This window comes from Triticum dicoccoides, chromosome 7B (assembly GCF_002162155.2).
Source record: "Triticum dicoccoides isolate Atlit2015 ecotype Zavitan chromosome 7B, WEW_v2.0, whole genome shotgun sequence".
NCBI lineage: Eukaryota > Viridiplantae > Streptophyta > Magnoliopsida > Poales > Poaceae > Triticum > Triticum dicoccoides.
This window is the reverse complement of record NC_041393.1, coordinates 216,065,964-216,083,115: the sequence shown is the minus strand read 5'-3', so window position 1 is coordinate 216,083,115 and position 17,152 is coordinate 216,065,964. Positions and strand designations below refer to the sequence as shown.

Here is a 17,152-nt window from a genome sequence, read left to right as displayed (position 1 = left end):
ATGCACAATTTGCTATGGCCGACGTTGCAGGATAATTTAGTATTGTATTAATTTTGAGGCTCTCTTCTACTATATTTTTTGTTTACAATTACATGCAGTCTGAAACTCTAAATTTTATGCTTACAACAGGTTCTTGGTACTACTGTCTTCGAACATTTCCAATCTTAAGAAATGGCAAATTAGGGCGTGTTTGGTTACCCGCATAAGGTCCAACCAGGCCCGCGTGGGAAGGATTCGGCCTATTTGGTAGCCCGCATACACTATTGGGCCTGCATCGCATGCTTCTTAAAGCACCTCTGGGCATGGATCACTAGGAACGCACGAATCGGCAGTTTCTCCAGGGCCAGGCCCGAGCGGTGCACATGGGCGGGCGCGGCTGCACGCATGCGGCCACGCTCGAGAAGCCGCGTTGCTTCCCGAAGCACCGGCAGTTATTAGCCTCACCGCCCCTCACCGCTCCCTCTCCCCACTCTCCCAACTCTCACCGGTGGTGGCAGATTGGAGCAGAGGAAGAAGACCACCGGACTCCATCACCGGCAGCGGCGGATCGGAGCAGACGAATAAGCCCACCGGACTCCATGGCGGTAAGCACTTCTCTCTCTTCGACATGCATGCTTGATTCGATCCATGGTGATAGATTCGATCCACGACGGACGGGATGGGGAACGGGAATGGGGAATAGAGGTAGATAAGCATAGGGGTAATTCATAGTAGTTCATAGCAGTTCATACGAGTTCATACATGCAAGATCGGAATGCGGATTTCGGGATTGGGGGATAGGGGAATAGGGGGATAGGGGGTACACAATGGACACCGGCTGACCCGGCGGCCGTCACCGGCATGCGGAGCGACTAGTTGAGCCGTTGGCCTTCATCTTCTTCTTCATCGTCGTGCGGGATGATGGGTCATCCTCATCGTCCTCGGCGGAGTCGAAGTCGATCTGCTAGGTAGGACGGCCTGGCTCCGGCGCCCTAGCTGGCATGTGCACCGCCTCTTCTTCCTCCTCCTTAGTCTCCCCGCCGATGACCGCCGGCGGCGCGATAGACGTCTCCCGGTACACTACGGCATATCAGTCATTAGGAGCCCAGTAGGTCTTGTACTTGCACCACTTCTTCCTCTGCTTAGGGTCGTCAAAGACGGCCTGATTTATGGCCCATCGAATGACGTCAACTGCCATCGCGCCCTTCGCTGGGTCAGGAATCAGCGTCTTCAGCTCTTCTTTAGTGGCCTTCATGAGCACTGCATTAGATTCGTTCTGCATGTCCGGCATGGAGCCGAAGTTCGATCACACCTCCATGGTGTTCTCGAACTTGGTGCGGTCACCAGCCGACCACCCGAGGAAAAAGGCCCTCCAGGCAATACCCCAAGGGAAGGGGTTGGCGTTGGAGCTGGAGCTAGAGCTCATGGCGATGGGGAGGAGGAAGGTCGACAGTGAGAGAAGAGAGGGGGTGGGTAAGTAGTGGTGGGCAGGGTGAGTAAATATAGGGGGATGGAGAGGAGGAGAAGAGTGACAGTCATGCCATTTTAACTACAAACTCTTCAATTAGCCATGAACTCTGTGCAGTGCCTGACTCCATGAATTGTGTGCAGATCGAGGAGAGCAATGAGATGAGCACGGAGGTGCTCCCGGCCGTTGACAACAAGGGAAAGCAGCCCCTTTACCCAATGCCCGACGAGGTTGAGCTGCCGCCCACCGCCGAGGAAGACCCGAAGACGCCTGAGGGTGGCGATGACGAGGGCATGCAGGAGCCCCCCAGCAACAAGCGCCGCAACTACGGCCATTACCATCAGGAGGATGGCCCAACTCACTTGTGCAAGGTCATCCTTGTGCCAAAGCTTGAGTGCATCCCCATGCCCCTGGACTTCACCAAGCACTTCGTCGCGGTGCCGACGGAGTTCAAGCTCAGGAACAACACCGGCTGCTCCTGGAAGGTGACGCTCAAGCTGATGAACGGCAGGGTGACCCTGGATCAGGGTTGGGCCACCTACGCAACCGTTCGTCAGATCAAGATCGGCTATATGGTGACGTTCAAGCTCCTCACTCCCGACACCCTCAAGGTCATCATCTTCGATGACGATGGCATTGAGGTCGTCAACAAGGCGGGAAGCACGACGAAGCTTTTGCCGCCAAGGAGTAGGGCCGGGCCACCTCTTTCGAGCGTACTATCGAGTCTGCTTTGAACATGTTTATGCTTTATGTGTTGAACTATTATGAAGTGTGCTACTGCTTATATTTGAATGATGCTAGTTGATGCTTTGTTTATACTCTCTTGTGCTTATGATGTGTGCTGCCGAAGTATGGTGGTAACCTCATCAACTAGCCAAAGAGGTTACCACACACCAGGCGTTGCATACAACCAAACACCATGCCTTGGGTTTGCCCACTAACATGCAGGCAACCAAACACCAGGCAGTGTGGTTCTGCTATGCAGGCAAGAGGCCATGTAAGCAACCAAACAACATGCATATGGTGCATTTGAGGCTGCATTTGCATAGCCAGGTTGGATGAAGAAGTGTATGCAATGCGGGTACTGTAGCGCACGGCAACCAAACACGCCCTTAAATTTTATCGGTGCAACGGACAAGCCGGGAAACTTTATGATGCTATAACCAATTCATTTTGTGCATATATATAGTAGTTTTTAATCCTTGGTGATCAAAATGCGGATGACTTAGGTACCAAGTGATGTTCTAAAATATTTTGCACTTACCTATATTCTTTTACATACATATGCTCATTTTCTATTCATGTTATATAGCAAAATCTTATCAAAATATTTGCAAGCAATTCCCGCAGCAATGCGCGGGGTATCATGTAGTATATTGTATGGATAAGTGGTAGAAGACTAAAGTTAATGCAAAAACAAACTTAAAACAAAAAAGGAGCTGGCCAACTCGCTCTCACAAGGCTCCCCCGATGGCATTCTTCGTTGCCCGTTCGATGGGGGTTGACCGGGTCTTTTTTCCAGTGCTGGCCGTTCGATCGTCGCTGGGATTCAGCCTGCTCGTTTTTACCGATCGGTCTATTGTCGCGAGGGATGACGTGTGGGCCGGTGCTGTGGCCACTTGGAGCGAAACGGCTGGGTATTGTTTTTCCTGGTGCGGGGCGCGAGGCAGCCGCTCGTTGGTGCGGGGCGCGGGGCAGCCGCTCGTGCGCGCCGCTGCGTTGTGTATTGCTCGCTGCCTGGTGCTACGGCTGCAGGTGGGCCTCGCCGACGCATGGTCCCGCGCGTCAGCTTCCTGGTGTATTTTGCCCGTGTTCGTGTTGCCCGTTTCGTCTGACTACTCGGCGCATGGATAGTGGGCGTGCGGGGTGGGCGAGTGGTCTCGTCTCGCTCGTCCCGTCCAACGGCAGCGCCATGCCGCGTCGTTTTCGGGCTGTACCTGGCGCTTTTCCAATCCCTAGGTCGTCGATCACCGTCTTCTGCGCTGTCCTTCGTCGCTGCTGCTTGGGTCCCACGGTCGATGGTCCCGCGCGTCACTGGGTTTGGGTGCTTGCGTGCATTTCCTTTGACCCGGCTCCGATCTGTGCGCGGTTGGGCGGGGCAGGTGGTGGCTCTGCTCGGGTTGGTGGTTCAGCGGGACTCGCTTGGGCGTTCGTGCGCTCTGCCCTCTGCTGCTGGCTGTGGGACAGGCGGTGGGACGGGCCCACTGGTCTGTTGCTCGTTGGTTTATAGCTACGTATACTTGCGCCTGCCCTCACTGGTGGCCTATTACTGTTTCCTACGCATGGGCGGGGCCAATGGACGTGCGTTCGGTGCAGCGTGGGTCCGCGTGACGCCCCGCGTGACCGGCGTGTGCGTCGGCGCCGCGCATTGTGGCGGGTGCCTATGCCAGTGGGCCCTGGACCCCCTGGGCCCGGCGGGCAGCCCACGTGTCGATGCATGTGTGGTGGGTTCGCATGCGGTTCTGTGAAAATTGCCCCTGCCATTGCGGTGGCCGGGGGGCTTTTCTTCCCGGTTTTCCCCTTTCCTTCTTCTATCCCTCATTTCCTCCCAGCCGCTTCGAGCGCTCGCTTTCGCCCACACTTCCAGGTCACCGCGTCCTCTCCTGTTCGCCGGCCTTCGTCCGGTTTGGTCAGGTTACGTTGCGGTAGTCGTCGTGGCCGCGCGTTCCTCCATGGGTGGTGTTGGTTGAGGTTCATCTTCTTATCCTTTACCTGCTCGTTTCTGTCATTCTTTATCTTGTTTGCTGACCTGCTATCCTTGTCTTTGCTCCATTGGTGCGCAGTTTGCTGGCGATTTTACCGTTAGCCCTTGCGTGGGAGCGTACGCCATTACGTTCTTGCTGTCCAGGTTCGCGCTTGTCTCTTTTGCCTCTATATGAACATATGCCTTTGAGGTGTTTGTTGAAATGGTTGAGTGCTGCTCGATATGATGGTTGCCTGCTACCGTGTGCTGTGCTTTGCCATTTTCGCGTTCTGTCGTTTGCGCATTTGCATGGTTACTGTTGTTCGCCGGCGGCTAACATGGGTACGGTTTGTGTTTTAGGTTGTCTTCAGATTGGTCGGCTGCTCGTCCACATTCGCTTGTTAGCTGCTCCTCCGGCTGTGCTTCGGCATTCTGGTAATGTTCTTCTCTTTTGTCTGTTCGTTTCTATTTCTAGATTGTATAGCCCGAAAGACTAGGTCGGAGAAGATGCCGTGCTTAGTCCGCTCTGTTTGGTTGGTGCCTCTGCAGTGGCCCTGAAGGTTTATACTTCTTGTGATTTTGCTTTGCTTGAAAAAACACGGTGGTTGAGGTTGATTGATGTTCCTTCGCTTCTTGTGTGTCTATAGTTTGATTGCTCAGTGATTATAAGCTGCTATAGATGTAGTAGATGGTGTTTTGTCATGCTAGGTGATGTTGTTTCCTCTGGTTAAAAGAAGAATTGTTTTGTTGCCATTGTGTGGCTCTGCACTTATTAAATTACAAACATTTTTTTGAAAATGGAAACATCTTTTGAAGAACAAGACCAAAATTAATAAATAAACATTTTTAGAAGTTACGAACAAATTTTGAAAATGCTAAAAAAATTAAAATTTCCTGAACAATTTTTGAATTCACAGACACATTTTGAAAACATGATTTTTTTTATTTGTGAATATATTTGGAAAGTAAAATTCCCGTCCATTTTATAAATTTGCGAACCAATATTCAAAGGCGGACCTTTTTTTAGATTTCCAGAAATTTTTCTATTTTGCGAATAAATTTTGAAAACATGAACATTTTTTATTTGGGAAGTAATTTTGAAATTGGGAACGTGTTTTGAAATTCCTAAACATTTTATCAATTTGGGAAAACAATTAAAATGCAAATCTTTTTTAAATTTGAAATTTTAAACATTTTTGGATTTTAGAACATTTTTTCAAAGTAGCTATCAAAATTTAAAATTCTATTTTTTCAATTTGTGAATATAATTTCAAAACATGATCTTTTTTAAAAATGAACACAATTTTTAAAAATGAACATTTTTCATATTTCTGAAGATTTTTTAAAAATAAAAATAAAATAAAATAAAATGAGGAAAGCAAAGGGAAATAAACAAAGAAATAAAAACGAAAATGGAAAGAAAAAGAAAAAATGTTAGAAAAGAAAAAACAGGAAAAAACTAAAAAGAAACAGAAAATGACATAAACCGGTTCATGTCCTGAAAGTAAGGCTAGAAGGTTCCTAAAACCAGAAAAAACGGACTGGAACCTTCTAGAACGTTCGCATAACCGTCTGGTATTGTAGCCCGTTATATACTGATAATTGGGCCGGCTCATGTCGCTGGTGCTGTGCGAATCAATAACAATCTGTTGCCGGTTGCAAAGATTGTCCCTACTCGTCGGTGGAATGCCCATGTCGTCGTCGCACCGGATAAGCCTCGCCGATCTCCTATCCTCTCGGCGAGACAAAACCACACAAAATCGCGCGCAAAAACCACCCCCACCACCGCGGACACCACCGCAGGGCGTAAGCGCGCACGCCGTCGAGGTCCACCATGACCATGCTCGCTTCCCTCTTCTCCCCTTCCCCTCTCCTCACCACCGCCGCCTCCACCTCCTCCTCTGCCACCTCGCAGCCAGCGCCACAGACTGTGAGGCTCCCGGCTCCCAGGCCGCTCACCGCCACACTGGCCGCGGCAGCCGCGGCCGGCCTCCTCCTGCTAACCCCCGCAGCGCCGTCGCACGCGGAGGGGGAGTTCAAGGTGTACTACGGCACGGCGGCGAGCGCGGCCAACTACGGCGGGTACGGCGGCAACGCGAACAAGAGGGACGCGGCGGAGTACGTGTACGACGTGCCCGAGGGGTGGAAAGAGCGTCTGGTGTCAAAGGTGGAGAAGGGCACCAACGGCACGGACAGCGAGTTCTTCAACCCGCGCAAGCGCTCCGAGCGGGAGTACCTCACCTTCCTCTCCGGGTTCCGCAAGCTGGCCCCCGTCGGCGCCGTGCTGGACAACCTCGCACTCTCCGACGTCGGGCTGCAGGACCAGATCTCGTCGGCGGACGACGTGACGTCGGCGGAGCGGAAGGACGCGGACGGGCAGGTGTACTACGAGTACGAGGTGGCCGGCGCCGGCGCGCACAGCCTCATCTCTGTGACGTGCGCCCGGAACAAGCTCTACGCGCACTTCGTCACGGCGCCCAACCCCGAGTGGGGGCGCGACGAGGCCGTCCTCCGCCGCCTGCACCAGTCCTTCAAGACCGTCGACTTCAGCGGCCAAGATTAACATGCATGCTGCGCGTTACTTAAGCGGTTTTGTATAGGCGTTATCATCGAAGAAGAGGCAATTGATCTGGATGATTATTCAGAACCGGCATACAGTATCTTGATCTGTAAATTGCTTTCTTCCTATGTTTCAACAGCCCTGACAGGGCGGACCCGCAGGTCAGCGAGGACCATCGCATCACCACGGCTCCGCGCGCGACCAGGCCCAGGAAGCCCAACCCAAGCGTCATTGGGCTGGCTTGGGTAAACTGAAGCCCAGCTACACGACTACTTGAGGAGGGATCGAGATCAAGCGCAGGCACGACGACACGGCTCTTATTCCCTTCCCCTCCTTTCTCGCCACGAACCCTAGCTATCCCCATTCTTGTAATCTTCCTGTAATCGCTACCAGATTGAACCTTTATGAGTGAAGTGTTGCTAGTAATCATGAGATCCCTCTCCACCCTCACATCTGGTATCAGAGACCAGCAATTCCTCCACCTCGCTCCACTCTGGCGCAGCTAATCGAGACCAGAGGCTTACGGCAAGCTCGTACACACTTCGTCGCCATGGATCTGGCGATCGAAGCCTTCCTCGACCGACTCGACAACACCCTCAAGGCCCAAAACAAGGCAATAGCGGAGATCCAAGCGTCCACGACCAAGATCGACGATCTGGTCAACTGGCGTCCCGATCTGGAGAAGCGCGTCTCTGATCTGGGTGACGCGGTGGCGGCGCTCCAGATGGCGCAGCCGCCGTCCAACAAGTCGAGCGACGAGCCTCAGGGGACGAATCCGAAGCAAAACCCTTCTGCGACGACCGGCGTGCTCACGGGGCCCGGTGGCGGCGAGGGCAGCGATCTGCGAGGGCCAAGTGGCCACGGCGTTTTCAAGTTACCACGGGGAACGTGGCGGCGTCCTTCCTGACGCCGCCGCCACCACCGGCATGAGGTCCGTCCTCCTCCTTGACAGCATCACCACCTTCTTTGTCGCCGTTTGCACACGCAAGTCAGCTACTGTCAGGCCTGGGGCAGTCCCATCCATCCATTGCGTTTTTGCAGTTCACGGGCGACAACCCGAACCTGTGGAAAACAATATGCGAGCAGTATTTCCACATGTTTGGCATTTTACCGTCATTCTGGGTGCCCATGGTGGCTCTGAATTTCTCTGGGTCAGCCGCTGCTTGGCTGCAGTCCATACAGAAGCGGCTCGTAGATTTCGACTGGGAAGCATTTACCTCTTTACTTTGCACTCGTTTCGGGCGCGATCGGCACCAGACGCTGATCAGACAGTTTTATACTGTCCGCCAAACATCTTCAGTAGCGCATTACATCGAGCAGTTTGAATTGATCATCAATCACTTGTCATCATATTCTGACACGAGCCATCCTTTTTATTTCTTGACGCGTTTTGTCGAGGGACTAAGGAGGGACATTCGGGCAGTGGTGCTCGTGCAATGCTCACCGGACCTGGATACGGCGTCCGTGCTCGCTCTACTTCAGGAAGAGGTGGCCGAGGGCGCGTTCGACAGTCTTCCACGCCCACCGGAGCCGGCCTAGCGAGGGAGCTCGCCACTACCGCTGCCTCCTCCACCGATGCGCTCAGTTCCAGCGGCGCCAGCGGCAGATCGCCGCGGCATAGACGCCGCCCGTGCAGACGCCTCCAAGCTCAAGACACTCCGGGACTACACTCAAGCCCGGGGTTTGTGCTTCAAGTGCGGCGAGCGGTGGGAGCATGACCATGTGTGCCCCACCACAGTCCAGCTACACGTCGTTGAAGAGTTGCTGGACATCTTCGGCCTCGACAATTTTGTCGACACACAACTGGGTCCTGACGAAGCATCGCAAGACACAGCCATGGCCATTTCAGTTTCGGCTGTTACAGGAGGAGTTTCAGCAAAATCCTTTCAACTCAGAGTGTGGCTGCAGGGGCATGAGGTTCTAATGCTGGTGGATTCTGGCAGTTCCAACTCTTTCGTCAACGAGCAACTCGCAAGACAGCTTTCAGGAGTTCAAACCCTCCCCAAACCCAGCCGTGTCCGAGTTGCAGATGGGGGTGAGCTGCTCTACAAGGAAGTAGCCACACAATGCGCATGGTACGCGCAGGGGAATGAGTTCTATACAGACTTGAAGGTTGACTGGCTAGAGGAACACATCCCGATGCTGGTTGACTGGCGCGCCCATTTCATTGAGATACCTACACCAGCGGGTCCATTGCGTCTCGTGGGACATGACGCGTCTTCAACAAGTTGCCAGACCATCAACAGCTTGCAACTGCAAAACCTGTGCAACAAAGGATCTATCACACATGCCGTACACCTCTGTATGGTAGCATCGCAACCTGAGATCTTGGAACAGACACCAGCATGCATCCAGGAAGTCTTGGACCAGTTTCCCGACGTATTCGAAGAACCAAAGGGGCTCCCACCAAGGAGGGCGTGTGATCATCGCATTCCGCTGATTTTGGGAGCGCGACTAGTCAATGTCAGGCAGTATCGATACAAACCTAAGCAGAAAACTGAGATTGAAGCTCAGGTCGAGGCACTGCTGAAATCAGGAGTGATTCAGCGTAGTAACAACCCATTTTCATCCCCATCCCGGTGAAGAAGAAAGATGGCACCTGGCATCTCTGTATTGATTACAGGCCATTAAATGCGATCACAATCGTTGGCAAATTTCTAGTTCCAGTCATTGAAGAACTCCTCGATGAACTGCATGGAGCAGCATGGTTCTCAAAGTTAGATTTGCATGCGGGCTATCACCAGATCATGCTGGCCCCAGGCGAAGAGCACAAGACGGCCTTCTCAACACACCAGGGCCACTTCGAGTTCAAGGTTCTGTCCTTTGGGCTAGCCGGGGCTCCACCCACGTTCATTGAAGGACTGACTACTACTCTCAAGCCGGTGATACGCATTTGTGTGCTCTATTTCTTCGATGACATCTTGATCTTTAGTGCCACTTTGGAGGAACACAAGTGTCATGTGCAACAAGTGCTGGAACTACTTCGCAAAGACCACTGGAAAGTTAAGCTCGGCAAATGTGCGTTAGGACAGAGCAAAGTTTCTTATCTAGGCCACGTCATCAGCGCACAAGGTGTGTCAACAGACCCGACCAAGATAGCAGCAGTGGCCAACTGGTCCCCTCCACAAGATGTCAAGGGAGTCAGGAGTTTTTTGGGACTCGCGGGCTACTACCGTCGTTTTGTGTGCAACTTTGGAGTGATTGCTCGATCGCTCTTTAACTTGCTGAAGAAGGGCGTCCCATTCCTCTGGACATCAATCACAGAAACTGCTTTTCAGGTTCTCAAGCAACAACTCATCACCACACCGGTTCTGGCCTTGCCAAATTTTGATCAACCATTCACAGTGGAGGCTGATGCATGCGGCCGTGGCATAGGGCCAATTCTGTAGCAACAGGGACACCCGATAGCATTCATGAGCAAAGCCCTGAGCCCGCGTTATCAGGGGCTGACGACATATGAGAAAGAGTACTTGGCAATCATAGTTGCCATGGACCAGTTGAGGGAGTCCAAGATTAGGGGTCCTCGGACAGCCGGACTATATGCTTATACCGGACTGTTGGACTATGAAGATACAAGATTAAAGACTTTGTCCCCATGTCCGGGTGGGACTCTCCTTTGCGTGGAAGGCAAGCTTGGCAATTCGGATATGTAGATTTCCTTCTCTGTAACCGACTCTGTGTAACCCTAGCCCCTCCGGTGTCTATATAAACCGGAGGGTTTAGTCTGTAGGACAACAACAATCATAATCATAGGCTAGCTTCTAGGGTTTAGCCTCTACGATCTTGTGGTAGATTAACTCTTGTAATACTCACATCATCAAGATCAATCAAGCATGAAGTAGGGTATTACCTCCATAGAGAGGGCCCGAACCTGGGTAAACATTGTGTCCCCCGCCTCCTGTTACCATTAGCCTTAGACGCACAGTTCGGGACCCCCTACCCGAGATCCGCCGGTTTTGACACCGACATTGGTGCTTTCATTGAGAGTTCCATTGTGTCGTCACCATAAGGCTTGATGGCTCCTTCAATCGTCCACAACAACAAGGTCCAAGGTGAGGTTTTTCGCCCCGGACAGATCTTCGTATTCGGTGGCTTCGCACTGCGGGCCAATTCGCTTGGCCATCTGGAGCAGATCGATAGCTATGCCCCCGGCCATCAGGTCAGGTTTGGAAGCCTGAACTACATTGCTGATATCTGCAGAGACTTGATCTTCGACGGATTCGAGACCATGACAGGTGCGCCCTACAGTCGTGATGAGCATGACCTAGATCTGCCATCGGACGTTGTTCAGGAGATCACTCCTGCGGTCGCCCCGACTTTAAATCCAGGGCAGATCATGCCATCCGAGGACAGGTGGATGGACCCCGCCATGGAGGCCGCACACTCAGCGGCGATAGAGTCGAACACGGATTTGACTTCCAAGGAGGTCTGTGTCATCGGACCCTCGGACTCATCTCCGGCCATAGGCTCCGAACCATGTGCATCCGTGCCCATCGTACCTAACTGGGCATCGATCATGGTGTTTAGCTCCGCGGATATCTTTCAACACTCACCCTTGGGCGACATGCTAAGCTCACTAAGTCTCTCTCCCCTGTCAGGAGAATCTTGGCCAAACTATGTCCGGCTCGAGTGGGAAGCGGACGACGAAGGAATTCGTTACCCACCCACCACCCACTTAATAGCCACTGTCGACGACTTAACCGACATGCTTGATTTCGACTCTGAAGACATCGATGGTATGGACGACGATGCCAGAGAAGAACAGGAACCACCGCCCACAGGGCGCTGGACACACCCAAAGAAGACAATGGCGAGGGTCAAAAGGATGCAACGGAGGGTGACCCTCTTGAGAAGCAACCTAAGCACCGACGTCAGCGGCGCCGCTCTAAACCTCGCCATAGTAAAAACAGCAATACCGGCACCAAAGACAATAGCACTCCGAATGATGCCGAAGACGAAAACAATCCCGCCCAGCCAAGCTTCGAGCAGGCCGGACGGGAGGATGGGCAAGCTAGCCCTGACAAACAGGTAATGGATGAAGACTGGGAGGATGACAATTACATGCCCCTCTCCGAAGATGAGGTAAGCCTTGGCAACGATGAATTTATCGTGCGTGAGGATCCCGTCGAGCAGGAACGCTTCAAGCACCGGCTTATAGCCACTGCAAAGAGCTTGAAGAAAAAATAGCAGCAGCTTCAAGCTGATCAAGATCTGCTAACTGACAGATGGACTGAGGTCCTGGCGGCCGAGGAATGAGGACTCGACCGCGCAACCAAAAGCTACTCGAGGCACAGGTTGTTACCTCAATTTTAGGACGAGGCATTAGAGCCCACGCTACCAACACAGGATGCGGCTGACCGACCACCTCGTGGCCGAGATAAAGCGGCATATCAGCCCGAACACCAGCCCGCACACCGTCGCCAATCAAACAAAAACATGAAGGCCCAGGGCTACACGCATGACCTGCGAGAAGACTTGAAAAACAAAGCAGGACAGTCAAGATCGATCTACGGATCGCGGGGGCGCGCCCTAACACGTGACAATGATCGCCACCCCTGATATACTAAATACAAATCCGTCTGGGCCGAATACAACAGACCAGACTCATTTGAACTGTGTCGTGATGTATCCCGGCATAGAGGCGCTGCACACCCCCTATGCTTCACTGACGAAGTAATGGAGCATGAATTCCCAGAAGGGTTCAAGCCCGTGAACGTCGAACCGTATGATGGGACAACAGACCCCGCGGTATGCATCGAAGATTTCCTTCTCCACATTCACATGGCCCGCGGCGATGATCTACGTGTCATCAAGTACCTCCCACTAAAACTCAAGGGACCGGCTCGGCATTGGCTGAATAGTCTGCCGGCAAACTCCATTGGAAGTTGGGAGAACCTGGAAGACGCATTCCTGGATAACTTCTAGGGCACTTATGTGCGACCACTGGATACTGATGATTTAAGTCACATAACCCAACAACTCGGAGAGTCAGCCAAGAAATTCTGGACTCGGTTCCTAACTAAAAAGAACCAAATTGTCGACTGTCCGGATGCCGAAGCCCTAGCGGCCTTTAAGCATAACATCCGTGACGAGTGGCTTGCCCGACACCTCGGCCAAGAGAAGCCGAAATCCATGGTAGCCCTTACGACACTTATGACCTGCTTTTGTGCGGGCGGGGACAGTTGGTTGGCTCATAGCAACAGCACATCAAGAAATCCTGGCACTTCAGACGCCAGAGACAGCAACGACAAGCCCGGCGCAACAGACACAAGCGCCGCAATAATGGCGATAACGCTGAAGACACGGCCGTCAATGCCGGATTCTATGGCTCCAAGTCCGGTCAGCGGAAAAAGCCATTTACAAGAAACAATCCGGGACCGTCCAGTCTGGACTGCATACTCGATCGCTCATGCCAAATCCACGGCACCCCCGATAAACCAGCCAACCACACCAACATAGAATGTTGGGTATTCAAACAGGCCGGCAAGTTGAATTCCGAAAACAAGGAAAAGGGCCGCATAGTGATGACGACGAGGAGCCCCGGTCGCTGAACACAGGCGGACAGAAGAAATTTCCTCCCCAAGTAAAAACGGTAAATATGATATATGCCACCCATATCCCCAAGTGGGAGCGGAAGCGTGCACTAAGGGACGTCTACGCGATGGAGCCAGTCGCCCCAAAATTCAACCCATGGTCTTCCTGTCCGATCACTTTTGATCACAGGGACCATCCTACCAGTATCCGCCATGGCAGCTTAGCTGCACTGGTCCTCGACCCTGTCATTGACGGATTCCACCTCACATGAGTCCTCATGGACGGTGGCAACAGCCTGAACCTGCTCTATCAGGATACAGTGCGAAAAATGGGTATCGATCCCTCAAGGATCAAACCCACCAAAACCACCTTCAAAGGTGTCATACCAGGTGTAGAGGCCTGTTGCACGGGCTCAATCATACTCGAAGTAGTCTTCAGATCTCTGGACAACTTTCGAAGCGAGGAGTTAATCTTTGATAGCGTCCCCTTCCGTAGTGGCTATCATGCACTGCTCGGACGAACCGCATTTGCTAGATTCAATGCGGTGCCGCATTATGCCTACCTCAAGCTCAAGATGCCAGGACCTCGTGGGGTTATAACAGTCAATGGAAACACAGAGCGCTCCCTCCGTACGGAGGAGCACATTGTGACCCTCGCAATAGAAGTACAGAGCAGCCTCCTTAGGCAGACCTCCAATTCGGCAATAAAGCCCCCAGACACCGTCAAGCGAGTCCGAAGTACTCTACAACAGGATCATCCGGCCCGTCCAGAGCTCGCCTAGCAATTTGGCCTCCGTCCTAGTCCCAGTCAAGCGGTGAATTTGTGCCGCGCGTACATAATTACGCACTTAAAATACCATGGACATAGGTGGAGGCACAGCTAGAATGCGGTCCACAATGCGGATCAACCCCCCAGGACCCGTATACCTTCACCCTTTTCTTTCTTTCAGGTCCCTATCTTCTTGAGGCTCTTCCGATAACCTGATTATCGGACCCATTACGGGACGGAAACACCAAGGAGGCAAGGAGCTTTGACGTACGAGGGAATCCCCAGGTGGTCTATGATAACGATCGCTATACCTGTTTTACATACCCACACGTAGCTCGCTCTTGGTTAGGACATGTCAAATAGTCCTATTTTGCTTATCACACTACTTGTATACATACGCCTTGACGTATCATTTAAATAAACAATGGAAAATAATGTACAGTATCAGCTTATTATTACATTTCTTTTTCTTTTTCCTTGACTGTTTATTTATTACAAATCGCACCCGTACACTCTGGTACGTTCAGTTTGTCAGGGGCTTCAGTGTACCCCATAACACGGCAAGAAAGTCCGAACACTTTCGACAGTGCGGCACCCCGAACTTATAGAATTATATGCATCAACTCCGAATCATGTCTTGGGTCAATAGTTGGGTTGCCCGACTCCTGTGCTTGCTACCCTACGTTCCGCTATATCGGCTAGGTTAGTAAAGGGAGAACTACTGCGATTGTGTCCCGGTTCTTCCGGACAAGCACCTCAGTAGAGAAAGCCGAAAACTGACTGTCATGATGTGGCGAGAGCTGGTCGCTGTTCGAGAGGTTTCAAATCCTTTCTGCTTCAGGTGAGGAATCGATCTTTGTCCGATTTAGGCGTGTATAGCGCCCCAAGTTCCTTCCGAATACCAGGGACTACGCCAAAATTTAAAATTATAGAACTTCTGTGGCTAAGTGAGGGTGATAAAGCTGTATAGTCCAATTGCCTTGTTCATTGCACTAAACACCTCCTTAAAGGACCAAAAATTTGGACAAAGAGTGTTTAGATTTATCCCGAACACCCCTGTACTAGTTACATGGGGGCAGAAGCCGATGACAAGCCAACTCTCAGATTTTGTAAGCGGCCGCACATGAGGTAAACTTTTAAATCAACAAGCGTTATATTGCGCAAATGAACTTGTTTCATATTACTGGATAAAATGAGTACATTCACTCAAAGATTACATCCTTAGCACATTGCTCCGCCACAAGGCGGGAGCCCTTCAGGACACTATCATAATACTTTTTGGGCCGCGGTGCTCCTTGCCCTTTGGTGGCCCCTCGGTCATCAGATTTTCGGCATCCATCTTCGCCCAGTGCACTTTTGCGCGGGCGAAGGCCATTCGCGCACCTTCAATGCAAACTGACTGCTTTATGACTTTGAGCCGCGGGCAGGCATTCACAAGCTGCTCCACAAGGCCAAAGTAGCTGCTGGGCAAAGGCTCGGCAGGCCACAACCGGACTATGAGGTCCTTCATGGCCAGTTCGGCTGCCTTGTGCAGTTCGACCAGTTGCTTCAACTGGTCGCTCAAGGGCATCGGACGTTCTGCCCCAAGATACTGAGACCAGAACAACTTCTCCATCGAGCTCCCTTCTTCGGCTCGGTAGAACTCTGCGGCATCAGATATGCTGCGTGGAAGATCTGCGAACGCTCGTGGAGAGCTCCAAATTCGGGTAAGTAAAAGGAAAGTCTCCTTCACATGCTTGCTTTGCATAATAAATGCCTTACCTGCTGCAATCTTCTTGGCCGCCTGAACCTCCTGGAGGGCCTTTTGGGCTTCGGCTTTGGTGTCTTGCACGCTCTGGAGGGCCTTAGCAAGCTCGGACTCTTGAGTCTTAGAGTCACGCTCCAAGGACTCGTATTTCTAGATGAAATCCTGGAGCTCTTGCTGGACCTCGTTGACCCGGGCCTCTTGCTTCTCGCGCTCGGCGCGTTCCTTGGCCGCTTTGTCTTCGACCTCGGTCAGCGCCTTCTTAAGGGCCGCCACTTCGATCGTAGCCCCTATTAAAGTTCACGACGCTTCTATTAGCAGAAACTATTTATCCTTTATCAATATACAGACGGGGTATTGCATACCTTGACTTTCCTCGAGCTGCCTCTTCATGAGGCCGAGCTCTCCCTCGGTCCGCTACAGGTCCCGCTTCAGTCCGGAGACCTCCGCAGTACGAGCGGCAGCGGCCAGCAGCGACGCTTGCTTATTCATATAGACATCTTCTGTTAGACTCCTGCAAATGTTATTTGATCCTCTGTTCGGCTTTTCTTTCCGAACACCAAACAGAGCATTAGGGGCTACTGTCTATACTATGATATTTTCTTACAATTTTATTACTTACCTCAAAGCCTATTAGGAGGCTAGCGTAGGCTTCTGTCAATCCGATTTTGGTGGAGCAGACCTTCTCAATCATCGTACTCATAAGAGTACGGTGTTCTTCATCAATGGAAGTGCCGCGAAGCGCTTCCAGCAAGTTGTCCGATGCCTCTGGATGGACAGAGGTCATCGGTACAGGCGGCTCGCCCCCCTTAGAGAGAGGCGCCTGCCTGAATTCGGAACCACTTGGGTTTCCCGTGCCATATTCGGCTGGGGGCCAAACTTTCTGCGGCCCCCGTTATCGGAGTCCATGGGGATCTTCCCCCCATGCGCCCGGCGACTGGGATTTCGCCTGGGGATGTCTCCGGAATTGTCTCCCCTTGGCCCGGTATCCTTTGAGACAACACCTCGATGTCGTCTGCGGGCCTGGGGGAGGAGGCTGTCAGGAGTGAATCGATGTTCATCGCCGACGGGCCCAGAGACCCCTCCGAAGAGGATACATCAATGCTGGATTTGGCTGGACTGCAGGTGCACGATCGGCATAATAAGAAGTGATAAAGCAAACATACCGGAATTATTACAGTGTTCAGATACTTACGACTTAGCCAGGGGCTTGTCCCTGGGCTCCCACTCCTCGCCGCTGTAGGTGGCTGTGGTGGAATGGTCCGGAAGGAAGGTTTTACCCTTCTTGGACACCTCGGCCAGACGGGGCGGCCTTCCTCTTCTCCCCCCCCCCCGGTTGGGGGGGAGGGATTTCCTCTTCCTCCTCCTCGTCTTCATTGGAGGAGTGCGTCTTGGTGTCTTCGGACGTCACGTCCA

The 17,152-nt window shown here is 52.3% G+C and overlaps 1 protein-coding gene across 1 annotated transcript; it reads left to right on the top strand.

Annotated features, from left to right (window-relative positions):
* The first annotated feature begins 5,874 nt into the window (after positions 1 to 5,874).
* On the top strand, positions 5,875 to 6,818 carry LOC119339056 (thylakoid lumenal 19 kDa protein, chloroplastic-like). The gene has a single exon (XM_037611234.1). It carries the CDS (start codon positions 5,965 to 5,967, stop codon positions 6,691 to 6,693), a length of 729 nt encoding a protein of 242 aa, XP_037467131.1. The 5' UTR covers positions 5,875 to 5,964; the 3' UTR covers positions 6,694 to 6,818.
* The last annotated feature ends 10,334 nt before the right edge of the window (positions 6,819 to 17,152 follow it).

Bases quoted from the DNA above. Each gene is read 5' to 3' on its own strand.
- LOC119339056 (XM_037611234.1), top strand. From the start codon at position 5,965: ATGACCATGCTCGCTTCCCTCTTCTCCCCTTCCCCTCTCCTCACCACC.